This window comes from Phocoena phocoena, chromosome 3, assembly GCF_963924675.1.
Source record: "Phocoena phocoena chromosome 3, mPhoPho1.1, whole genome shotgun sequence".
NCBI classification, from domain to species: Eukaryota; Metazoa; Chordata; class Mammalia; order Artiodactyla; family Phocoenidae; genus Phocoena; species Phocoena phocoena.
In genome coordinates, this window is record NC_089221.1 from 134,075,957 (window position 1) to 134,103,368 (window position 27,412).

The 27,412-nt window shown below is 35.5% G+C and overlaps 1 protein-coding gene across 3 annotated transcripts in view; it reads right to left on the reverse strand.

Annotated features, from left to right (window-relative positions):
- Positions 1-27,412, reverse strand: part of CLINT1 (clathrin interactor 1) — a 64,018-nt gene that overhangs the window by 27,916 nt on the left and 8,690 nt on the right. For 2 of the 3 annotated variants that reach the window (XM_065874337.1, XM_065874336.1), the window contains exon 1: positions 226-323. In XM_065874337.1, the coding sequence (XP_065730409.1) occupies positions 226-317 (92 nt within the window). In that variant the 5' untranslated portion in view covers positions 318-323. Of the gene's footprint in view, positions 1-225; positions 331-27,412 lie in introns of those variants that run through there. The other variant, XM_065874335.1, reaches the window with a different exon arrangement.

Consider the following 27,412-nt stretch of genomic DNA (forward strand, 5'->3'; position numbering starts at 1 on the left):
AAGTTTGTCTAAACTTCATTGAAAAAGAAAAATTTTGTTTTACTTTTCTGAGTTAATATCTAAGGGGAATGGATCCTCTGTAAAACTTCCCCCACTAATATATGAATGATTACATGCAAAATTTATATCTGGCAGCTAAACAGTTTAAAACTGAAAGCAAATTTCACATTTCTGGGTGAAGATAGCTGCATTCTTTCTGCACTGCTGAGTCAAATTATCACTTACTTGGCAATCTCTCCCATGAGTTGCCCAGAAGGTCCCCAAGGATCGTCATTCGTTGCTTCTCGAACCTTAGACTCTATCTCTGAATAATTCATAACCACATTGGTGCTGCAGAGAAAAAAAATGCATGCACATACGCACAAAGATTAGCATCAAAACTGAGAAACACATGAAAACTTAATAATGACACTACTGGGTGTCCTAATGAGATACCTCTACAGGGTGGGAAAGAAAACATCTTTTGTGCACAAGCTACCCTGAGGACACTATATAACACATTTAAGTTATCTTTAAGAAGATTTTACTATTCCATTAGGCTTCAAGAATACAGATGAGAGATTACATTAGAGCTGGCGTAAGTCCAGTAAGAAATGGCTTTAGGTCAAATTAAAAAGGAAATTGAACATGCTACAGTCTATTATAAAGCTGTCATTTTGCTGGCCAGACCTGGTTTACATGCAGTCTTAGGTTTCCTGTTCACAGAAATTCTTTAATGAGCAAAATTATATAAAAGCTAAATGTTATTTATACTGTATAAAAAAAGCAATGAAAAATCAAAGATAAGTCTAAAGATGTTTAGAACCACTATGAACATTTAACTGTAGTCCCTGTCTTTTTTCACTTACTGTACCACATGTGTTTTCTATGTCACTGTGTAGTCACTGTAACCCTCAGTGGTTGTTTTTTTTTAATTAATTAATTTATATTTTGGCTGTGCTGCACAGCATGTGGGATCTTAGTTCCCCAACCAGGGACCGAACCCGTGCCCCTGCGGTGGTAGACGCGCAGAGTCTTAACCACTGGACTGCCAGGGAAGTCCCAGCCCTCATTTCTAATGGCTACATAAATATTCCATCTGGAGACTGTATCATAATGTATTTAACTTTCACTTAAGACTTCAGCAGTGGTCAAGAACATGGACTCTAGGAGTCAGAAAGATCTGACTCCAATTAACTTACTTTGTGATCTTTGGCAAAATTATTTTGTGGGTTGGCCAAAAAATTCGTTCGGGTTTTTCCCATAAGATCTTACAGAAAAATCTGAACGAACTTTTTGGCCAACCCAATACTTCTCTTAATGTTTCCTCAAATATAAAATGGGAATAAGGAAGAAAACTACTACTATCTCAAAGGGTAACATACCAAATGATACACAATGGTACAGTGTCTGACATATATAGGAAGTACTCAATAAAAGTTAGCTATTGGGCTTCCCTGGTGGCGCAGTGGTTGAGAGTCCGCCTGCCGATGCAGGGGACGCGGGTTCGTGCCCCGGTCTGGGAAGATCCCACATGCCGCGGAGCGGCTGGGCCCGTGAGCCATGGCCGCTGAGCCTGCGCGTCCGGAGCCTGTGCTCCGCAACGGGAGAGGCCACAACAGTGAGAGGCCCGCGTACCGCAAAAAAAAAAAAAAAAAAAAAAAAAAGTTAGCTATTATTATTAGAGATCACCTATTAGAATTTTAAAATATCAATATTAAGTAATATTTTTATAAGAAAGAATTAACTTTGAAAAGAATACCTTACAATTAAGAGATGAGATGGCAAAATGTGTGGTTGTTAAAAAAGAATTTCTCATGCTTATATGGATTGAAGAATTCAAAGACATTCTGAGGAATACATACTGTGGAAATGTGACATATTATAGTAGTACTCATTTGACATGTAACACTCCAATTATTACTGAACAATTGTTATAACAGATGCCTGTAAATATGGTAATTCAAATCTTCCACTTAAAATTGAGTTTTAGAAATAGTGAAAAAATAAGAATTTGGTAACTCTTATTAGTTATATCTACCCCACTTTTGCTGTACGGTTTTTCAGTCATCAAAAAGTTGTTTTAAATAAGGAAGGTTTGATTATAATTGGCACTCGAATCTCTCAAATATAAATTTCAAATTTATTACAAATACTTCAATCAATAAACTAATTTTAAAGGAACCATTATGCATATATATGAATTGACAAATCACAGAATAAATATGGCTTCTAGATTTACATTCAGAATACTGTTCTATTAAGGTAGAAAAGCAAAATCCTATTACTTTCTTTCTCCTAAAATATCAACTGTTTGATAACAAATACAGATTATTTCCATGGCACTAAAATAAATCCCTGGTCTCCACTGCCTCCTTCAAAATTTAAGACTATCAATGAATGGATTTTTATAAAAACCCCATAATCATTCTATTAAAAATTTTATGTATAAATATAAAGAAATAGTAACTTTTTTTCTAATTTTGTTAACAACTGAATCAAAATAAAATTAAGGCAGGCAATGACACATTTGCAATTTAAGATGCCACAAAATAATGGATTTCAAAATGTTGTTTATCCTACTGGCTGAAGAATGCACGGCTTAGGCAGTTAAAAGTGTAGCTGTGGGAATGAACAATAGCAATTAGAATTATAATTCATCCAAGCATTTCATGACCAAGAATGCACTTGAAATTGTTTGCACTGTTTAATTTGTTGGAGAACAAGATGAAGAGTTAATCTCTAGCTCATGTACATGAAATATTTTTACTAGAGCCTTCATAAATGCTGTAGCTTTCCGAACACTACTTTCCTTGTTCAAGCTACAAAAACCTATGGGTCAAATGAGAAAGGTCCTGTTTCCCTAACCCTTCACAAGATTCTTAGCTGAAGGCCTATATGTGTGTTTAAGAGGAAGAGGTGGCAGAGAGCCAATAGCTTAAGAATCTCCCTATTTCCTTGGTTGAGAAACCATGGGAACTATGTAAAAGGACAATTTGCCATTAAACACACAACATAAAATATAAAGTGGCAACAACATGGAAAACTATGGCAACAATAGTAACAAAAAGTAACAAAGTTAGAACACCTCCATGAAGAGTATCAGGCTCTATTTTAAAACCATTTTCTAACAATACCGCTGCTTTCCAGAAACTGGAATGCTCAAGATGAGATCCGATGGCATAAAGAATTCCAAAACAAAGTATTTTTAAGCTGCACTTAATTCAGAAACAAATATAAACTAAAACAAAACAACACTGTATAGTTTGGCCTTATTCCAGGTCATTTAAAAATAACTGTTTCTAAAAAGGTAGAAATGGCATTTTGATCCTTCCTTTCCCATGTTTTCTATTGCCCTCAATCCACACCCTACCCATAATTCCAGTGCCCTTTTTAAGAAAGGAAAATAACTCCTCCCCTCTCCCCCAAAAAAGAAAAGTTAAAAAAAAAAAGTTATGTCCAGATGTGAAAGGAAAAAACATTCAGCTTAATTCCTAAAACTTCTTATGACTGACACAAATGTTTTAAGAATGGATAATTCAGACACTAGAGGGGGATCTCTCATCAGTTTTTTAAAACACACAAAATTCAGACAAAGGTCAAGGATCTGTTCTGCAAACAAAATTAAAGGAAATTACCAGGGAGTGACCAGAGTGAAAAATATAAGAAGCTGCTCATGTTCTGAAGATTTTTACCTTAAAGTAATATTGAACCACTGCTTTTTTTTTTTTTTTTTTTTTTTTTTTGCTGTACGCGGGCCTCACTATTGTGGCCTCTGCCGTTGCGGAGCACAGGCTCTGGACGCGCAGGCTCAGCGGCCATGGCTCACGGGCACAGCCGCTCCGCGGCATGTGGGATCTTCCCGGACCGGGGCACGAACCCGTGTCCCCTACATCGGCAGGCAAACTCTCAACCACTGCGCCACCAGGGAAGCCCCTGCTTTTTTTCTTTTTTTTTTTTTTGCGGTACCCAGGCCTCTCACTGTTGTGGCCCCTCCCGTTTCAGAGCACAGGCTCCGGACGCGCAGGCTCAGAAGCCATGGCTCACGGGCCCAGCCGCTCCGCGGCATGTGGGATCCTCCCGGACCGGGGCACGAACCCGTGTCCCCTGCATCGGCAGGCAGACTCTCAACCACTGCGCCACCAGGGAAGCCCCTTCTTTTTGTTTTAAAGTTATTGTAAAGACTTTATTCATTCCGAGCTCAGGAAAAAATATTCAGCAGTATTTTCTATTAGGTGGTTAAACTTGTGTTTTTACATACGAACATCCACACTTACAAACACAGGAGAGTCAGAAAAACAGAGGCAGCAAGAGACAGAGAAAAATACAGCATTCAAAGTAATGGCTTTAAATAATGTATTTTTTCTTCAAACAGTGTTTTCTTTTTTTCTATATTTTCCAAAATTTCCCCTATGAACATTATATTGTAACCAAGGGAAAAGTATTAAAATGCCATTAAGAATACAAATCGAGTACTGTATCATCATTAGCAACATTTTAACTATTTATAGGCAAATAAGCATCATGGTAGACCAAATTAGTATTATTTGTACTTCCAATGTCTTGTTATCAGGGTAGTAAGTGTAGCAAACTAGTAACTAAAATATATGTATACAAACTAAAATATGTATACCAAATGCTATGTGTGTAAAACCACAGGGACAACTTAGGTACATAATATTGAAATTAATGTGATTAAAAAAAAAACTGTATTAGGGAAGAATAATTCCCAACATCAAAATCTATATTTAAAAGTGACCTCTTGATCTTAATGCCACAGATTTCAGAAAATACTTTTATGATACAGGTAAAACTATTACGCTCCCTCTAAAAATATCAATCTTTAAGAAACTTTTTAAAAACAATAAAATACCCTTAAAATGAACAGTGAAAAAGACAGTTTTCTCAGGTAACAAATTACTTATGCCAGAAAAATCTGTTCCTTTTAAAAAATGTTTCTAACCAAAAGAGCAGAGAAACAGTTTTAAGAATACTTGCTCTAAAAGCTAGATAATGGACCATGTGACATTCATTTTTCATCAGGGGATGATGGTCTTCACCACATTACCCTTATCTGCAAGGTGAACATTTACAGGTTCAATACTCATATTGCTACCCATCCAAAAAAAAAAGCTTTTTCTTGATCTGAAAATGAAACACAAAGCAATGAATTATGTCTTAACACAAGCAATGGTTCAGTAGAAGAATTAATGTTGCTAAAGCAGATGTTATTATCATATTTGATTATACAGTAACATAGTTATATAGCTACAGTGCTAAAGCAAGGAAAAAACTACAGTACTCCATCTGTATCATAAAAAGAAAACTAATGAAATATTGATAAGTACAGAAGAAACAAATAACAAATCTGATGCTTGCCACTTTCTCTCTAGTGCTACCACACTGCCATTACTAGCAAAAGCCCCCCTACCAAAAAATAAATAATTTAAAAATTTGAGTGAGGAGAGAGAGAAAAATATTTAATAGCATCTCCTTAGTAGAGAACTTTAAATAAACTTACACTCAGGATCACATGACTAGTAAATGGCAATAGATGTCCAAATTTTGTTAGGCTTTCTAATTCTAATTAAATGTAGCCCATTTTCTATTATGCCATAATGCTCTAAAATCAGAGAATTAGTAGTATCATCTGAGCTAAAAGTCTACTAATTAATATATAAGATGACATCACAAATTGTTCTACTAAAAGAACTAAATGCTGAATTAATGTTTAAAAAGATATATTCTCGGTCATGGAAATTACATTTTCTTTGGTTTTAGTAAAATTAAAAACAAACTATCCAGTTGAAAAGAAGGAAATCAATGTACCCCCTCTTAAACATACATATTCTTAAAAGCAAGGTAAAGAAAACAGTTTAAATAGGAAAGAACTGAAATTGAAGACATCTAAAACCTGAGGCTCTCAACCATTCTTCTGCAGTAACAAGATTTCAGAAAAGAATAACCTGCTTACTTAAAAAAAAAATGCCCTATTTCAATCCACTTATAGGTATGTAGTATGCTCATGTGCATATTATTTATAACTTCACCTATTTACACGGAGGACTGTGCTGGATTATGTACCTTCTGTTCTCTTCTTCACTTTTCAAGAGGGAACATTAAAATGCTATAATATTTAATTGCTACTTCTAAAAATAATCAACAAGAATATGCACTGAAATATTACACCTCTTCCTTTAGCTATCACAGTAAAAAAATAAATCAATAAACCCAAATAAATATTAAAGAGCAATCTGCTGCCAGGTTTTATTGAGGGAGGAAGGGGGTCCCATAGTCCTTTTTAAAGCTTCTAACTTAAAATATGACATTAAAACCACAGAAAATGTATTAATGTTCAAAACACCATTTTAATTGTTCCCTCCCCACATATTATTATGAAAAGTACTCCTAACTGACATAACTATTTTTGAAATTCTAATTGTTTTAAGTTGTAAGAAAATTAAGGACTTTATACTCTTTTCTTAATCAAAAGCTATTCTCACATCAATTCTACTACCAAATTCTTTGATCCATTTTGAGTGATGCTGGCCTTCAATTTCAATAAATACTGCAGACCAGTATTATCATAGGGTGGAGAAATGAACTATAGAATTTTAATCACCTGTGATGTTTTACTATTACTGAACACTGTTGATAGATATGGCTCAATATTCTCGTAATCTTAACTCAAAATTTTACACTGTACTACTTACAGATAAAGTGGAAAGATAAATTGTACAAAACTGTTTTCTATAAAAGTATTTTTCATTCCGGGGGGGGGGACAAGGCAAACAGAGAGCAAAATAAACACTAAACACTACTCTGCAGGTAGAAGGAACGATAATAAACCCGTAGCATTCTTGAAAGATGAGCTGAAGACCTTTGTGTATCTTTAAAATTGTGAAAATAAAAATGTTAATGTAGACTCCTGACAATCTCCCAGATTCAATCAAAAATTAAAGTATCCTGTGCATATTATACTTCCTTAACACAGGGTAACCAATATTTAGATTCACTAAATTTTATCTCTTAGGTGAGAAACTTTTGCATGGCAGAACACTTTCCATAAATTTCTTTTACTGATTCCATATGGATTTGATTGTGTCATCAGTCCAAGGTACTACCAAACCCTTAAATGTGTTCCTCTTTGAATACACGTAATACTTCTATTTTCTGCCTGTGAATCATCATTTTCTTAGGCTCTGCCACATTCAATACCAGTACCAGAGGTTGGCTCTCTTTTTGAGTCGTTTTTCACACACAAAAAGTTAAGGTGTTACCACAGCCCCAGAACTGGAGCACAACAGGGCTAAGCTGCAAGGTGGATGCCAGTGACTGGCTTATTAGCTAAGTGACTAATTCCCATACTGCAAGTCAGATTTGGATCATGACAAAATTATACATTACTTTCTGTTAACAAATCTTCTAAGATCTGTTATAAAAAGTCAAAACTCTGAACAGAAAAATCTATCAAGACTCTACCGTAATTTAGAAAGGAGAACGGTTACACAGTAGGAAATGTAATGTAAAAAAATTTTATCTAAGAACTTTTATCAGTAACTGACACCGACTTATAACGTACTTTCTCTTCCCATCTCTAACAACAGCCATTACAGATTATCAGTATTCTAAATGATATCTTTATCTAAAGATTTCAAGCTTAAAAACCAGCATTCCAAATCTACACAATTTCACAATGTGCATTAAAAAAATACTTGGGCCCTTATGTAACAGTTTACCAAACATTCCATGAAAATTTCCAGTATTGATTCCAGTATTGAAAATTTCCAGTATTGATTTGCACAAGGCAAAATTAACCAGACCCACATCTAAAATTTCTGAGATTCCTAACTGACTTGTTCATCATTTAAGTATAAAGTAGTCCTAACATGTAACTAGCAGAAATAATAAATCTTATGAATTTCCCCCCCCCAAAAAAACCCCCCAGAAAAATCATTATTTTATAGTTTATGTAGAATTCAAGGTAAGGGTACATAAGATGAATAATCATTAAAGAAGTCAATACTCCAAATTTAATTTCAAATGGCAAACTTTGTACCAGACTAGAATGTATACATAAATTGATCACTCGAGAGAGAATTTACAGAAGCAGTAACTAAAATACCTCATTTTATATGAAAGATCATTAAATATTTATAGTCCAACATAAAGTCTTTTGGGAAACACTAGAAACCACATATAATTATTTCAATTTTCAAAAAATACAGGAATTGATCCAAAACAAAAAAAAACTTAAATTGGGATAGTAGTTGGATTTCTGCCCCTCAAAGTCTGTCATTTAATTCATTTTTCCAAAAGGTACCAACCCCTTGATCACTATTAAGTGTGACTTAAACTGGCAACTTTTCAAGAAAATAGTTTAGTAATTTATGTAACAGATGTGCAAAGGAAAACTACATGGATGAGATAAGCCAAGAAAAACATCCTGATGTCCACAACTAAATTATGACCTGTGGGAGAAACTATAAAACTATTTCTCTTTCCTTACAACTTCAGTGGTTAGCAATAGCAAATTACATAACCCATTTTATAGCAGCCCTTATTCAGACATTAAAATGAGCCTTGACTCCAGAAACTGTTCCAAAACACAAGGGCCACACTAGAGGAAAACATTGCACATCTATGTATTTTCATGATCTGATTCATCTTTTATGGTTATTTTGTAGAAAAGCAAAGTGATATGTATATTAATTGATCAATAACTTATTAGAAATGAATTGGGCTCATATCTTGTCTCAGATCCCTGGACAAATCAACCACTGATGTGTCTCAGTTTCCCCATCTGAAAGGTAGTTCCTATGTATTACAGAGATTAAATGAAATGACATGTAAAGCATTTAGCACACATGGTTACTTTTCTGCCAGTATTTATCATTTTTAGTTTGAAGATATTCTTTATATGGCTCCTTAGAGTACACTGGCATTAATACTTATTACTTACCCATCTCATTCACTGCTGTGGGACTTTACAGTCATGGTAACTGGCAGCCTATCTGACCCCAGTGTGCACACTGAAATGAAGATTATTGTAACTATACAACAAGGCAGGATGGCTATTATTTAAAAATGGCCAAAGATCTGGAAATGAGTTTCACTAAGAGACAGGACAAGTATCAATACAAGCCCTAGCACAGAACTGCCATTTTATGCTTAACAGAGTTTGTATTTTGAAGTTCACTCTCCTTAATCTTGGTACACCACCAACCATGAGCTAGGGTTTTATTTTTACATTAAGCAGCAATTTCTCCTGTAGTGATAATCTGACATCATCTGATAATGTCTCTAATTTTTTTGGATTCATTGAACTAACTCATAAATATCAGCTACTGAAGCCACACATCCCAAAGCAAATTACACAAAAAACAAAGACTTTTAAGCTATTATAAGAAGAAACATATTTAGGATGAAGTTTATATCTACAATTTGGGGATACTGAAAAAGTTGCAGAATTCTGACCTTCAAAGTACCAAAAATAAGGCCCACTCCATGAGGTGTCTAGCTGAACAAAGAATGTTAGAAAAGCCATGACACCCAGTTTCTCTATCCTGTTTCCTCTGTAACAGCAAAATCATTATACTAGGAAATGTCTGGATGTTCACAGATCTTGATGGTTTATATGGAAGCCCTTCTAATGTCTCTCTAGCATAAGCACTGCTAACATGACCTGGGCAGCAGACGATAGGCTTAGAAAAAAGCTGTCCCAACATAGGCTAGTCCCACAATGCTAAGGAGTTATTATTTTCCAGAGAGGCACTCTGGCAGCAGTAAGGTTTGGGAAGGCTGGAAAAAGGGAAGACTTTTTGAGTGGTTCAGGGAAGCAGAATGAAAAGCTCCTCCCAAGATGTTGCAGAAATGGTGCTTGGAACAATGTAGCAACAGAACAGGCAGAGGCAGCCACCACTAGGAAATTCTTCCTTTCATGGCCATAGGAAAAAAGCTCTCACAACACAAAATTGTATGAACATTAACCACTACCAACTATATAAAAACACATGTGCATGTGGACAAAGCCTAAAGGAAAAAAGCCCATAAGAAGTGTTGGGGTAGAGGCACATTTGTTTAAAATTTCACTTACACAATGAAAAAACATGATCTTTTTTTAAAGAAAAGAAAAACAGTACTTGTATATAAAACTTCTTTTCACTTGCAAGTGTCCATTGGCTGGAGGAGGATCAGCTTGCACTCCCCTGCCTCAGCAGCCTGTGTGTTATATCAATGCCCTGTCTGCACAGATAAAAAGCTTTCTAAGAAGACAGCTATGGATGGAGGGCCAGAAGGTAAAGGTATCAGGTTGCTCTCTGCCCCCTGGCTCCTGCAGAACACTGCTGCCTCAACAGGAGACATACCCAAGGAATGAATGCCAGTCCCAACCCAAAACCATTTTCTTATTTCCAGCAGACTTTTTTTTATCACATATCTCTGTAACTGTTAAGATTTTCATTTTCTTTTGAAACAGTACTCTAGTGTTTTGTGAAAAATACTCTGGGAGACATTAATAGGTGTTGTGTGAGAAATGTGTTACGTGGTAAGGTTTAGGAAATGTTATGTAAAACAAAGGCAACTTTATTACTGCAACACTTGTTGGAGGCTTTACTATTCTCAAGTGCATTATGAATCTCCAACAGGGACTATATTAAACATTTCTAAAACTTTGGGGACAAGACACCTTTTCCCTTGGGACATTTTGAAAGTGTCCCAAGAAACCCACTTTGATGTATTTTTTTAAAAAGGCCCTTTTTTCCAAACTTCCAAAAATACTGTCAGTTGATACCTTTTACCTTACCATTATTTTTAGTATCTGTTATTTCTCATTTTTAACCTAATGAAAACCTTTTATGTTTTTAAACTCTTATCTGTTGACTGGCTTTCAGCCTTTTACCTTGCTTTACTTCTTATTTATTTTTATCACACTTAAAAAAAACTCTTGATTGAACTTTATTGTTGATCTAAGTTATACATATACTTTTTCTTTTTTTAAATTTGGCTGTGCCATGCAACTTGCAGGATCTTAGTTACCTGACCAGAGATCGAACCCAGGCCCTGGCAGTGAAAGCACTGAGTCCTAATCACTGCACCGCCACGGAATTCCCTCAATATTATTTTAAGACTCATCTGTTTTACTCTTTTTGTAAAGTCCTTTCTGCATTGGGTTTTAAAAAACTTTAAAACTTTATTCCAACCCCTTCAAAGTTCTCACGTTATTTCAGCTTCAAGTTTTAATTTCTTAATCCTCATTTAATAACCATATGTTAAACATCTTTATTTCCTATATATTTTACTTATTTTATGATATTTTATAATGCACAGCTGAACAAGAAGAACCAAAGCAAAGAGCTCAGGAAAAGAGATGGATGGCCTCTCCCCGTGGCCCCTTACTCTCACACTGGTAGCTGCTTTTCTAGGCTCCCTCATGCAGAGCTAACATTTTTCACAAGGATCAATTAAATACATATATGAGATACCCCAAAAGAAAGTCCCAAGAGCGGGAAAAAAATGATTATTCTTACAAATTAGTGCTGCTTTTTAACAATAAAATGTTAGTTCTTATGTATTTGAGAGGTAGCAACATGAAGGTAGCTTCACTGTTTTGCATCCTGATATATAATCTCAGGGCACATCATAAAGCTGGGCAGGCTGGGTGCAGTTGTTGGGATGTCTGGAGTCATCTTCAGGAGTCTTTTCCCTCAATGCCTACTTCCCATTAACTTCCAGAACCTGTTCAATCTGCATTAAAAATACAGGCACTATCTCTAGCCTAGACTCCTACAAAAGCATTTAACAATCTCTCTATTTCAGGTGTATTGTCCTTTTATTCATCCTCCAAAGCACAATCAGATTCATCTTCCTAATATTTAGTGTTGGTCATGTTAGTCTACCACAAACTCATTACCACCTTCCCCTTGAAACATCTTCCTCCTCCTGTACAGTGAACAGTACCATCCTGGGTTATGGCTTGAACATCACTATTGATTACTTCTCTCCCGTCTTCTAGCTAGCATCCAATCCATTCCCAGGTCTTTTCAACCCCATTTTCTAAGTATCTCTCAAATATGTCCATCCACTTCTAGCTACACACACTGCCACTACCTTGGTCCAGGGTGACCACCATTTCTCACAGGGATTCCTGCCAACAACCTTGTAACCAGTCTCTCTGCTTCCCCTCTATCTTCCAACAGGCTAGAAACAAAGTGAACTCTTGCTGAAATACAAATCCTATTTATCTCAGCTCCCATTTTAAATCCAGCAAAGTCTTCCTTATTACCTTCAAGATGAAGTCCACATTCCTTCATATGAGATACCAATTTATTTCTTCAGTCCCATCACTGTTATTTTCTCCAGGTCTCTGCACATGCTATTCCCTCTGTTTCTAAATCCTCTGCCCAAACATCCCATCCCCCCCACCTAATCCCACCTTATCATCAGATTTTAGCTTAAATGCTACTTCTTCCAAGAAATCTTCCTTCAACTCTGGGGATCTGCCTATGTGCTCTACACAGCAAAGCACATTATGTGCTTTCTATTACCTTGAACTAAAACTAAAACCAGTGCACTATATAATGGACGTGTTTGTTTACTTGCCTGTCTCCCCTTCTAGACTGAAAACATCCAGAGGACACAAATTGTCTAACTCACTTAAAATCCCCAGTACCAGGAACAGGCTTGGTGACAGCAGATGTTTAATAAATATTTATTGACTAATTAAACAAAAGGATTAAAATCCTTATAGCTTCTTTCCTCTGACTAAAAAAAGTCCTTGTTGGTCATGCAGGTGATCAGGACCTACATAATCTGGACTCAACCTATCTGTCTAGCCTTTTCTCCCACTACTTCTGTTTCATTTACTTTACAGGATAATCATACTGTATTACTAGTTGGAATTTAAACATGCCCTTTACTTTCTTACCTGAGTAACTGTTCACTCCTGGAATCCCCACCTCTTCTTTCAGTTAAAATCAAGCCTAGTATTAAACAAAGATGTAAAAATGAAGACTTCCTGACTCTTTCCAGCCCATAGTCTCCCTTTCCTATGAAGAAATAAACATTATAAATTATATTCTGCCCATACAACGGCTATGTATGAATTTATCTTAATTCCCTTAATAAAATATAAGTTTTTAAAAAGCAAGTAGAGTTGATTATTTGAGGACTCTGTATTTGTTAGTTTTTATTTGCTCACTGAAATGTATTTTTAACACCAAAATCAATATTCACAGTGCTTTTGTGGTCATTTGTGAAGAGTACAGCAAAACATTTGAGTCATCTGTCATGCATTCCCAGATGAAGTCAAAAAGTTGATGCTCTGTCTTCTTGTTTGAGTTCTTGTACTGTAAACAAACATCCTTTCTCTGGTCTATTCAGTACTGCTTTTTCACATCTTTATGATTTTTCTTGATTTCATTGTTTAATATGGCCCCCAAGCTGACTGCTGAAGAGCTGTCTAGTGTTTCTAAAAGTAAGGAGCTTATGATGTGCCTTACAGAGAATATACCTATGTTAGATAAGACATGAAGTATAGTGTACTTGGCCCTGAGTTCAATGTTAATGAATCAACAATATTAGAGAAGGTGACTTTAAACAGAAACACACATAAAAGAAGGTTACTAATTGGTTGATGAAAATGTGACCAGAGGCCTACAGGAAACTAACCTTGTACTTCCCCTATGAACAAAGGTTCAGTGTTTGCAGTGACTTTTTAAAACATAACTACCTCAAATAATCAGAATTGACTGTACTCCATGTTATGCATTTTTGTTTCCCTCTCAGTGCCTAACAATGAATGCCTCACATAAAATGGGTATTTAATAACTGACCAGTGAATACATAAATGAAATCTATGATCTCCTGGTAACAGAGAGGGGTGGATGGAAGATAAGGAAGCTGAGATTAAGATATGAATAGAGAGGACTAAAATAAACACCCACTGATCAACAAATACACAAAAGAGAATGATATAAGAAATACTACCCTCACAAAATTTCTTTTTTAAAAAGCTGACATAGAATGTTTCAATCTCAGGCTTTTTGGAATCACAGCAAGAAAGACTTGTTAATTTACTATATATCCCTTAAAATTAGCTTACTGACCCCTAGCAAAGACTTAAAAAGTTAAGATACCTTGGCATAGGACTTCTGTGTCCCACAGAAACATGTAAAGAGCTAAATATGAAATTGAAGGCTAAAAAAACCCCCCAAAAAACTTCAAACACTTTAAACTTCCTACTCATGCTCAGTATCAACTACGAATTTGAGACCATCATGAATTTCACTTCTCTAGATGCTGGAATTCTAATACACAAGCAGCCCTCCCTTTGCATGGCACCTTGTTAACTGAAACTCATACATACTGGACCAGGCCCTCACTTGGCACAATCTATTACCACAGAAGAACTGAGCAAAGCAAAGACTGCATAGCAGTAATTCTTGTGTGTTCCTTCCAAAGTAACACAAATGGCAGAGGTAAATGAGCACATTTTATTGCCTGCTTCACATTCTATTCCATAAGATGGCCATATATATTTGTTTATTGGTTCTTAAACACTTATGTAACTCTACAGGCCAGGCAATGTCTAAGCCCTTTAAAAACAATTCATCTAATTCTCCTAACAACTCTATGAGACAGTATTATTATCCCCATTTTACAGATGAGGAAACTGAGGTACAAAGAGGTTATCTCACTCTAGGCCACACAACCATTAGTGACCTCAGTATTTGAACCTAGATGATCCGACTCCAGAGATAAAGGTCCAGAGCTTACACTCCTAACTGCTATGCTATAATCATGACTTTAACCAGTGCCCCCCTCCTACTCTTGCCCCCACCCTCAATCTATTATTCAACTCAGTACCAAGAGTAAGGTACATAAGTGAGATCATTTCACTCCTTTGCTTATCAAAATTCCTCACTGGCTTTATACACTTAAAATAAATCCAAACTCCATGGAATGGCCTACAAGTCCCTGAGCCTATCACTTCTCTTCCACATGCTCTTACCATATTGTTCTCTAACCTTCTCACCAGCTCTTTCCCCACTCTGGGTCTTTGCTCACTCCATAATGCCCTCTCTCTGGAACACTCCTCCTTTACTCTGTGTGCTCTAAATTCTTTAAGTCTTAATGTAGATACCATATTCTCAGGTCTCATCTCACCACCCTAATTAAAACAGCCCCATTCATCATTCTCTACTTCAGCCCCTTTTCTTCATAACACTCAAAAAATACGTAATTATTTTGCTTACTTGTTCTTTTTATCTCTCCCCACCAAAACTTGCTTACAACTATACTTCAAGTATCTGAAAGAGTTCCAGATGATCAGTAAATATTCATTAAGTGAATAAGCCAGGTTGTCCTGTGGCTTCCTGCAATCCTTAGTACAACACCTCATTCTCTTTGTTGTATGGGTATCTGACATGAGAAGCACACCTATAATTTGAGTTTTCTCTATCAGAGATTATCTAAGCATTAAGAATATAACTCATTCATTAAAAGATGATCATCACCATTTATTCTAAAAAACTCATCTGAAAATTATCAGTCTAAAGGGAATGTTAATTATGTAGTTATTATTTTCAAATTATTCCTTATAAATCTCAACATGAACAAAGGGATATTACCTATGTTAAATTCAAACACCAGTGTTGTATCTCCAGCAAGTTTCTCAAGCTCTTCTAATTCTTAATGTTCAAATTACTTTTATTTAATTATTTAAAATTGTGTAATTTTGCTGCGTTTTAACATTTATGCATATATAGTTATTTTTTTAATTGTTCAGAAAATGAGACTCTCAACATATGGCCAGTTTTCTCCAATTTAAGTCAAAAGCGTTTCATATTCCAAATGAGTTTTATCTATTTGGTTTGGGGGTAAAGTAGGCATAAGTCTACACTTAAGCTATACATCCTAAGATTATCTACAGGAAATTAATCTTCAATACTTATTTCTACAAATATCACAAACGTAAGTATTTTACATTTGCTAGCTAAATAAAGCACCAACATCCAGCATTCTAATTAGAACAGTACTGCCATAATTAAGTGAGACTTAAATTACTCAGTAATCAGCTGCTAGTATAAACAATTCAAAAGCCAAACAGGAGATATAATAAAAAGTATGTGAAGTACAGGTAGATGGTTGTAACATGAAATACCATTAGGAAAAGTGTACTCTGTGACAGCATTTTATTGACATAATCAGATTATCTACAGTGTATATACCTGTATAGCAAGTGCTTTGATTTTTGTCTTTTCATACTTAATTGATTCACTGAAAGCAAATTACATTGCTGGATGTGGGAATAGCAGGAGAGAATAGCAATGCAGCATCCTTCACAAATCTTATTCTCTTAAGGTTTAAAAATACGAAAACAAAATGTTAAACTTTAATTATCCAAAAGAAAAATACCATCACCACATTTCCAAAGAGGTCTTTATCCCACGTGCCACCTCTCTGTACTGTAGGTGTTCCTACATGTAAGAAGTTCTAGCAACATCTTAATTATGACAAAAATCTCTCTAATCTACAAAAAAATCACTTTTTAAAATCTGTCCCACTGCTAAAAAGAACCAAAGCCAGGGGTCCTTGCAGAAATGGCTGACTCCAGGGCTGAAGCAGTGAAAATACAGGACAAGCTTGAAACACCTTGTGCCAGAAAGGGCGAAAAAAAATAAAATGGCATGACGAAAGGATACAGGCCAGCTTCACGGGGCTCTCACTGGCTACATCAGTGACAATTTGAGTCCTGAAATAAGTGGCAGACAGTAATGGATTACAATCCACTCAATAAAATGAAAATCCATGAGAGAGGGATGGAGGAAAGAAAAAAAATAACAGCTCTTGCTTAAAGTAAACTGATAACTCTGAAGAGAAGGGGAGGGATGAGCATCACTATTTTTAACCATTATAGTAAAGACTGGCTCAAGCAATCATCTGTAGATGCTAAATCCAGGGGGGGAGTCTGATGAGGAGGGGGTCTCAGAGTATCTCCCCACAGATTGCTTATTACTTGCAATTAGATAAATAGTTACTATATGGTAGAGGAGTCAAACAACACCTTGACTGAGTGACCAAAATTAACATCACTATTACGCAACATATAGAAATTGTTTTCCCCCTGAAAAGGACACAGCATCACTTAATGTAATTTTCCAGCTCAGAAAACATAACCCGAGGAAGTATCAGCTAAACTTAAATTGAGGAATATTTTATAAAATAACTGGTCTGTAACCTTCAAAAGTGCCAGTGTCATTTTTGTTAGGAAAGAAAGGTTAAGGAACTCTTCATTAAAGGAGAGTAAAGAGTCATGACAATTAAATACATGATCCCGGATAGAATCCTGTACTGGAGTGGGATAACTGGCAATATTGGAATATGGGCTACAGGGAGATAAAATTATTGTTTCAACGTTAAATCTTCTGAATCTGCTAACTATATCATAGCCATATGGAGAATAAACCTTGTTCTTAGAAAATACACTTAAGTCTTGAGGCAAAGGGGTCATGTAACCTACTTTCAAATGGATCAGATGAGTGAGTGAGTGAGTGAGTGAGTGAGTGAGTGAGAGAGAAAGAGAGAAAGAGAGAAAGAGAGAAAGAGAGAGAGAGAGAGAGAAAGAGAAAGAGAGAGAGAGAGAGAGTGAGTGTGCATGTGTGTGCGCACGCGCAGAGAAATAGACAGTAGAAGGAGGGAAATGACAAGTAATTATGGCAAAATCTTTAAAATTGGTGAATATGGATAAAGGGTATACAAGTATTCTCTTTACTATTCTTAAAACTTTGATTTCAAAATAAAAAGTTATTTAAAAATCTGCCTCACTGCACAACACTGTGAATGTGCTAAACGCTGCTGGATTCAACACTTTAAAATGGTTAATTTCATGCTATGTGAATCTTAACGGCAATAAAAAACATTTTTTTCCCTAAAACTACTCCTCTAAGTAACACAAATAACTTGGAACAAAGTCAAACTTCATGAAAGGATTGATTGGTTTATTTCTTTTTCATTTCAAGCTGTCATTTTCTTGATTCTATAATTTGGAGAACATTTATTTCAGTGTCAAATTAGGCAGTAACTAGCTTTCTCAAGTGCAATCATTCCTCCATTAAAGCATCGAAGAGTTTTGATAGAGTGAACACTATACATTATGCTTTTAGATATAGAATGCATCAGTTTTAATGTAAAGGAAGTTTATCACAGTTAAAATGCATTATGAAATTTAGGCTCACCTGACTTTTTATAATTAGTATCATTCTATTTTATAATTAAATTATAGTAAAAAAGAACAATTAGTAGCATAGCATATGCAAATCATTCTTTTGGTACACCAACTACCACACACACACCCCAAACCACATTAACACGTCAAGCAATGTTAAGTACTTGTATGAGTAAAAAATCCTCAAGGTTAAACATTTCACACAACTTATAAATAGGCCAATCACACCCTCAAGGACTCTCTTAGGATTATTCTAGTTACAAAGTTCTCATGAAAAACAGTAATCTATTACCATTTTTTTAATGACAAAAGTTAATAAAAGCTAGCTAAATGTTATATTTAGATACAACAGTAATGTTCTATTTATGACTCTAAATAACTAGGACACCCATTCCCACTTGCTAGAAAAACTTTTAGTTAAATATTTAGCATAACGTATTTATTTGAAAATTGTTCTGGAAATACCAGTCATTTCAAATTCAACTGTATATCTTATGACACACGTTAACAATTCAAGCAGAAGTTCCTCAAATGCAACTTCTAATAAATTTTGAAAGCGTAAGCTCCTGAGGTCCATATTTTTTTTAAAGTATGGGAATATTATTCCTATTCAACAACCAGAAACAGTCCTTCTCTACTTTAAGCAGCTTCAGACTTGCATTGTTTTGTGCGTAAGTTTAATTGTGAAACAATCTTTCCTATTGCTGACGGTTGCTTAAGGTCACTTGCTCAGGTTACTTAGTAAATCAATTTTTTTTTTCCAAAAAAGAAAGGACAGTGTGATGTTTTTCTTATCAAGAGATGTCATATGTTAAACTGGTTTCAGAAGCAAATCAAATAACCCAGTGTGTTAAAAAGAGTATAGCATAAGAATTGTTAGCATTATAAATCCCAATTCTAGTTTTTACAGGTATAATAAAAGAGTAGCTACTAAAATAACAGTAGAAATTTTACTGTTAAAGGGGTTTAAAGTTTATTAAAATTATTTGCCAACTTTTAAATTCCTACTCTTTAGAACTAATCTAAGGAATGACAGTTTTTGTTCACCTATATCTTATTTACTGAGAACACAATGGTAAACCTTTTCACAATATATTAACTCATTTAATTCTCTCAACATTCCTGGAAGGTAGACTTTATGCCCATTTCATACAGAAATGCACAAAAAGTCTCTTGACTTATGATGTCTGCCCTCAAATTACTCCTCCCACCCCTCATTTAAAAATAAAACTGAAACCCAAAGAAGTTTGCTCAGCTTGGGCATACTCATAACAAATTATCTTTTAAAATATGTGGCACCCTATTTAAAATACCCTATTAAGGTAAGTTTATTAACTGTATTATGAGACTCCTTCAGGAAAAAAATCTAAAAGAAAGTACTAAAATTACTTAAGCTTAAAAAAAAGCATAAAACCCTTCTAAGAGAATGAGAAAATTATGAAACATCCTGCACTGGGACAATATGTGAAAACTACATCTTTGTAGACACAAATGCTTGACGTTGTAGTTTGATCACATCACTTATAGATGTTTTCACTTCTATGTGATTAAGTTCAGATGCACTGCCAAATATCAAACACTAACTGAAAGTATATAACTAAGAAATCCTATCAATAGAATAATAAAATGAGAAATCGTGCACCTCAGCAGTGATAAGTTTGTAAAACTACCTGTAAGTGAACTCAAATAATTTAAAATTTTTAAATAAAATTTAAAACTTAAAAATATTAAGTCAGCAATAGTTTTTTCCCCCATTTTCATCCATGATCGATTAAACTTAGATTTACTCAAATGCATTTCCAAATCCCAAAAACTAGGCTCAATTTTTCTGACATGAAGGGAATTGTTTCCAGAACCTCACTACTAAAATTTTGAAGCCTATATAATTTATTTCCCCTCAAACAAACACAAACCAGCAAACATCTACACTTTAAATTATTTAATCTGGACTATGTGATTGGGGTAGAAGGGCGACCTCCCTTTGCAACAGAACAGCTTCTTAGACAGTATTCAGTAATGTCATCCCCTGCTTGGAACCATTTGGGAGTAGGTTCTTATCAGTGAGCCCACATCGTTTGACCTGCGTTTAAGATTTTTCACTCCATGTTTGATTCCTTATTTGGCCTTATCCTCCTTTCAGCAAACACATATTTTGAAATACCAGGATCTATCTTTTTCATTAAGCCTTTGCTCTGTCTTAATTGTTCTTTCCATTCTCTGAATTTCTACAGTATATATACCTATACCCCAAATTCAGATATCATATCATCTTATATTATTCTGTCTTTTTCATGTGCTTGTCATGTGCATCCACTTCACAGAATCATGAGCTGCTATTGGAACCATAAGGTCTGTCAGTCAGTTTACAGTACTGTACAGTGCTTGTTGTAGATATTTAATAAGCACTCACTGAAAGATCCTTATAAGATATGGCGAAGATTAGTAAGGATATCAGTAATGTATTTTCAGTTATTATATACCATTTAAACAAAACCTATGCCAAAAACATACTCCTTGGATAGGTACATAACGAACTAAGGAAAATTATTCCCAAATTATTCAATCTGAGCATAAGAAAAATTGGGAAAAGTTGTACATAAATCAGGGTAATAAGACATAGCACTACAGGCACAGCTAACTGACCACAATATAAAGATCAAAAAATTGTGTGAAACTTATTAAAGTTGTAGAAGCTGGCTACAGGGGACTAATTCTGAAACACATACTACAGCTCATGACTGTCATGACATTTTTTTTTAGGATTAATTACAGTGAGCAAGTTCATTACAAGAAAAAAAAGGTTTCCTTTTTCACCTACAACTGTTTGCTTCTCGATCATTGAGGGGCATCCTACTTACATTATTCAGAGTATTACAAGAGGCCAGAAAAATTTTCTTTTATGACTGGTACATATACGGAAGAAAGGAATAAATACTCATTGAATTTGGTTCAGAAGCTTATTATAAACTTTTTTCAAGTAATTTTTAACTTGTTTAAGGCATACACTAGTAATTCACCTCTATTACAGTGAATAATGTCTTGTACAAGTTAGCAAAAACTGTTAAATATATGTTCTGAAAGCAGACACTAGATTTAAATCTAGACTCTATTTTCTAGATGTGTTACTTCGGGCAAGTTTCTGGACTTCTCTGTGGTCATTTTCCTCAACCACAAATTGAGAATAATAATAATGTTGTCACTATTGTTCTTGGCACATGACAAATGCTCAATAACGATTTGTTTTTATTAGAAATATCTGTACTTAAGAGATTTCCTCAGTAATATAAAACAACTTATCAAATTTAACATACTCATTCAAAAGAATATTTATTGAACACCTACTCTACGTCACACACTGTACTTGGAGTAAGTAATATAGCAGTAAACAAAACGAAGTCCCCGCCCTCAAGGAGCTTATATCCCAGAGGCAGCAGACGGAACAGATTATAGGATTAAAATTTTTATTTGGCTTCATGAGAAATGAGCCACACTTCAGAAACCCATTCAGTACCAAACTTACAACTATAAACCAAACATATCAAACTAAGGATATTATTTTTAACCATTATGGTTTAACTTCAAGTAAAAAGTTTTAATCATACAATCTTAAGTCACTTTTAAAAATTACAAGTGATGAATATGCACTGTTCTTTAATGGTTTGCTAAAACTGCTAAAACTGCATAGAAACAAATAGCAAGAAAAATAAGAAATTGAATTTTAAATATATGTCTTCTTTCTATTATAAAAATAAAAGCTACCTAAGGGAATTCCCTGGCAGGCTAGTGATTAGGACTCCATGCTTTCACTGAGAGGGTCCCATTCAAGCCCTGGTCGGAGAACTAAGATTGCATAAGTCATGAGGCATGGCCAAAAAAAAAACCCTATCTGGACGAGAAATTTTTGGAGTGAAACATTTTTAAATGCATACATACACGTTTATCACATAATGGTGAGTTTGTGTGGAAGTTATAAAAAAATTATTTATATTAGAATTAGGTAGAACTTACTCTCCTAAGAATTTCTAAACTAAATACAATTTGTATGTCAAGAGAAGACACTCCAAAATAATTGGCTAACTAGACTTCTCTTAAGTACAAAACACTCTTGGCTATTGTTGCACATTAACAAAATCACTCATATTTACTACAGTCATAGTCATGCGGAGCTATCAATACATGGGAATGCATTATGTTATTTTACCTGTATGAAATTTTCTGGCTAAAGGGCTCTAGTAAGCCAAAAGAATTTCTTGCCAGTTTGGGAGAGTGTACTGAAAAACTGGAAAGCACACTGCAATGTGCTTTCCTTATATATACTGCTCATCCATTATCAGAGATTATGAATTGGATATCACATTTTAGAGGATTCTTTTTCTTGATTTTGTTCAGTTTCTTTAAGGATAGACTGTCAACTTCAAATTGCCCTCACAAAATAAATCTTTTTATATTTTAGAAGAAATATTTTAGATTAGCAGCATCTTTAAAATCTTGAGAAAATACAAAACAAGCTGAATGAAAATTAGCAGATGGAAATGCAATATGTCCTTCCAAAGACTTTATTCCTTACTTATGTCTTTTGAAAGAGTTATTTCTGTAATATGCTTTACAATATTCAAGGCATTTGTGATTTGGTGAACACAACATAAGGCATATATTACAGATATTTTTATAAGTTCTCCTATACATTGCTTAACACGTCTATTGAGGTGAATATACATTGAAAATGATGATTTATGGATTAAGACACAGCTCTTATATACTTGTAAATAATCTACTCTGACATTTTCTTTACTCCTTCAAACACTATATTCCTTTCACTTTTTTCTACACGTTATAAATTGTTATAAATTACTTTTTAAACTATACAATAATGACAGTGTTTCAAGACTTTATTTTATGTCAAGTGCTATGCTAAGTGTTTCACATAAATATAATCCTCACAAGAACCCTGTAAAATAAATACCATCCTATTTTATAGATGGGAAAGTTTGGAGATACTGTCCCAATCCCCAAGATCACTATTTCTTAGTGGTGGACGTAAGATTTCAATCCAGTTCCGATCTCTGAACCACACTTCTTCCCAGATCCAGTAAACATCACATGGAGGTGTCTAAATATAAAAGTGTATATAGGACTTCCCTGGTGGCGCAGTGGTTAAGAATCTGCCAGCCAATGCAGGAGACATGGGTTCGAGCCCTCGTCCGGGAAGATCCCACATGCCGCAGAGCAACTAAGCCTGTGTGCCACAACTACTGAGCCTGCAAGCCACAACTACTGAGCCTGCCTGCCACAACTACTGAAGCCCACGGGACTAGAGTCTGTGCTCTGCAACAAGAGAAGCCACCACAATGAGAAGACTGCACCACAATGAAGAGTAGCCCCCGTTCACCACAACTAGAGAAAGCCTGCATGCAGCAACAAAGACCCAAAGCAGACAAAAAAAATTTAATAAAAAAAGTCTGGAGAGCTAGCAAATTACTATAAAAATATATAGATGGGACTTTCCTGGTGGCACAGTCGTTAAGAATCCACTGCCCCACTGCATCATCATGCCAGCCTTGGCCACCAGAGGCTCGCCCCCCATTCTGTACCCCTCCCTCCCACCAGCTTGAATGAGCCACAGCCCCCTAATTAGCTGATCCTTTAACCCCATCCTGTCTGAGTGAAGAACAGACACCCTCAGGCGACCTACAGACAGAGGCAAGGCCAAAACCAAAGCTGAACCCCAGGAGCTGTGCGAACTAAGAAAAGAAAGAGAAATTTCTCCCAGCACCCTCAGGAGCAGCGGATTAAATCTCCACAATCAACTTGATGTACCCTGCATCTGTGGAATACCTGAAGAGACAACAAATCATTCCAAATTGAGGAGGTGGACTTTGGGAAAAAGATATATATATATTCTTTCCTTATTCTCTTTCTGTGAGTGTGTATGTGTATGCTTCTTTGTGTGATTTCTGTCTGTATAGCTTTGCTTTTACCATTTGTCCTGGGGTTCTGTCTGTCCATTTTTAAAAATTACGTTTAAATTCTTTTATTTATAATAATATTTTAAAATAACTTTATTTTTTTTTTTTTCTTCCTTTTTTCTCCCTTTTCTTCTGACCCATGTGACTGACAGGGTCTTGGTGCTCCAGCCGAGTGTCAGGCCTGTGTCTCTAAGGTGGGAGGCCAAGTTCAGGACATTGGTCCACCAGAGACCTCCTGGATCCACGTAATATCAAATGGCCAAAGCTCTCCCAGAGATCTCCATCTCAATGCTAAGACCAAGCTGCACTCAACGACAGCAAGCTACGGTGCTGGACACCCTATGCCAAACAACTAGCAAGACAGGAACACAACCCCACCCATTAGCACAGAGGCTGCCTAAAATCATAATAAGGCCACAGACACCCCAAAACACACCACCAGACTTAGACCTGCCAAACAACTAGCAAGACAGGAACACAACCCCATTCAATAGCACAGAGGCTGCCTAAAATCATAATAAGGCCACAGACATCCCAAAACACACCACCAGACGTAGACCTGCCCACCAGAAAGACAAGATCCAGCCTCATCCACCAGAACACAGGCACTAGTCCCCTCCACCAGGAAGCCTACACAACCCACTGAACCAACCATAGCCACTGGGGATAGAAACCAAGAACAATGGGAACTACGAACCTGCAGCCTGCGAAAAGGAGACACCAAACACAGTAAGTTAAGCAAAATGAGAAGACAGAAAAACACACAGCAGATGAAGGAGCAAGGTAAAAACCCACCTGACCTGACAAATGAAGAGAAAATAGGCAGTCTACCTGAAAAAGAATTCAGAATAATGATAGTAAAGATGATCCAAAATATTGGAAATAGAATAGACAAAATACAAGAAACATTTAACAAGGACCTAGAAGAACTAAAGAGCAAACAAACAGTGATAAACAACACAATAAATGAAATTAAAAATTCTCTAGAAGGGATCAATAGCAGAATAACTGAGGCAGAAGAATGGATAAGTGACCTGGAAGATAAAATAGTAGAAATAACTACTTCAGAGCAGAATAAAGAAAAAAGAATGAAAAGAACTGAGGACACTCTCAGAGACCTCTGGGACAACATTAAACGCACCAACATTTGAATTATAGGGATCCCAGAAGAAGAAGAGAAAAAGGAACGGACTGAGAAAATATTTGAAGAGACTGTAGTTGAAAACTTCCTTAGTATGGGAAAGGAAATAGTCAATAAAGTCCAGGAAGCGCAGAGAGTCCCATACAGCATAAATTCAAGGAGAAGCACGCCAAGGCACATATTAATCAAACTATCAAAAATTAAATACTAAGAAAAAATATTAAAAGCAGCAAGGGAAAAGCAACAAATAACATAAAAGAGAATCCCCATAAGGTTAACAGCTGATCATTCAGCAGAAACTCTGCAAGCCAGAAGGGAATGGCAGGACATATTTAAAGGGATGAAAGGTAGAAAACTACAACCAAGATTACTCTACCCAGCAAGGATCTCATTCAGATTTGACGGAGAAATTAAAGCTTTTAAAGACAAGCAAAAGCTAAGAGAATTCAGCACCACCAAACCAGCTTTACAACAAATGTTAAAGGAACTTCTCTAGGCAAGAAACACAAGAGAAGGAAAAGACCTACGATAACAAACCCAAAACAATTAAGAAAATGGTAATAGGAACACACATATCAATAACTACCTTAAATGTAAATGGATTAAATGCTCCAACCAAAAGACACAGACTGGCTGAATGGATACAAAAACAAGACCCGTATATATGCCATCTACAAGAGACCCACTTCAGACCTAGGGATACATACAGACTGAAAGTAAGGGGATGCAAAAAGATATTCCATGCAAATGGAAATCAAAAGAAAGCTGCAGTAGCAATTCTCATATCAGACAAAATAGACTTTAAAATAAAGACTATTAGAAGAGACAAAGAAGGACACTACATAATGATCAAGGGATCGATCCAAGAAGAAGATACAACAAGTGTAAATATTTATGCACCCAACATAGGAGCACCTCAATACATAAGGCAAATGCTAACAGCCATAGAAGGGGAAATCAACAGTAACACAATCATAGTAGGGGACTTTAACACCCCACTTTCACCAATGGACAGATCATCCAAAATGAAAATAAATAAGGAAACACAAGCTTTAAATGATACATTAAACAAGATGGACTTATTTGATGTGTATAGGACATTCCATCCAAAAACAAGAGAATACACTTTCTTCTCAAGTGCTCGTGGAACATTCTCCAGGATAGATCATATCCTGGGTCACAAATCAAGCCTTGGTAAATTTTAGAAAACTATGCTGGTATCAATTATCTTTTCTGACCACAATGCTATGAGATTAAATATCAATTACAGGAAAATACCTGTAAAAAATACAAATATATGAAGGCTAAACAATACACTACTTAATAACCAAGAGATCACTGAAGAAATCAAAGAGGAAATCAAAAAATACCTAGAAATAAATGATAACGAGAACACAACGACCCAAAATCTATTGGATGCAGCAAATGCAGTACAAAGAGGGAAGTTTATATCAATACGTCCTTCCTCAAGAAACAAGAAACATCTCAAATAACCTTACCCCTAAAGCAATTAGAGAAAGAAAAAGTAAAAAAACCCAAAGTTAGCAGAAGGAAAGAAATCATAAAGATCAGATCAGAAATAAAAATGAAAAAGAAATGAAAGAAGCAATAGCAAAGATCAACAAAACTAAAAGCCGGTTCTTTGAGAAGATAAACAAAATTGATAAACCATTAGCCAGACTCATCAAGAAAAACAGGAAAAAGACTCAAATCAATAGAATTAGAAATGTAAAAGGAGAAGTAACAACTGACACTGCAGAAATACAAAGGATCATGAGAGATTACTACAAACAACTATGCCAATAAAATGGACAACCTGAAATGGACAAATTCTTACAAAAGCACAACCTTCCAAGACAGAACCAGGAAGAAATAGAAAATATGAACAGACCAATCACAAGCACTGAAATTGAGACTCTGATTAAAAATCTTGCAACTAACAAAAGCCCAGGACCAGATGGCTTCACAGGCAAATTATATCAAACATTCAGAGAAGAGCTAACATGTATCACTCTCAAACTCTTCCAAAATATAGCAGAGGGAGGAACACTCCCAAACTCATTCTGTGAGGTCACCATCATCCTGATACCAAAACCAGAC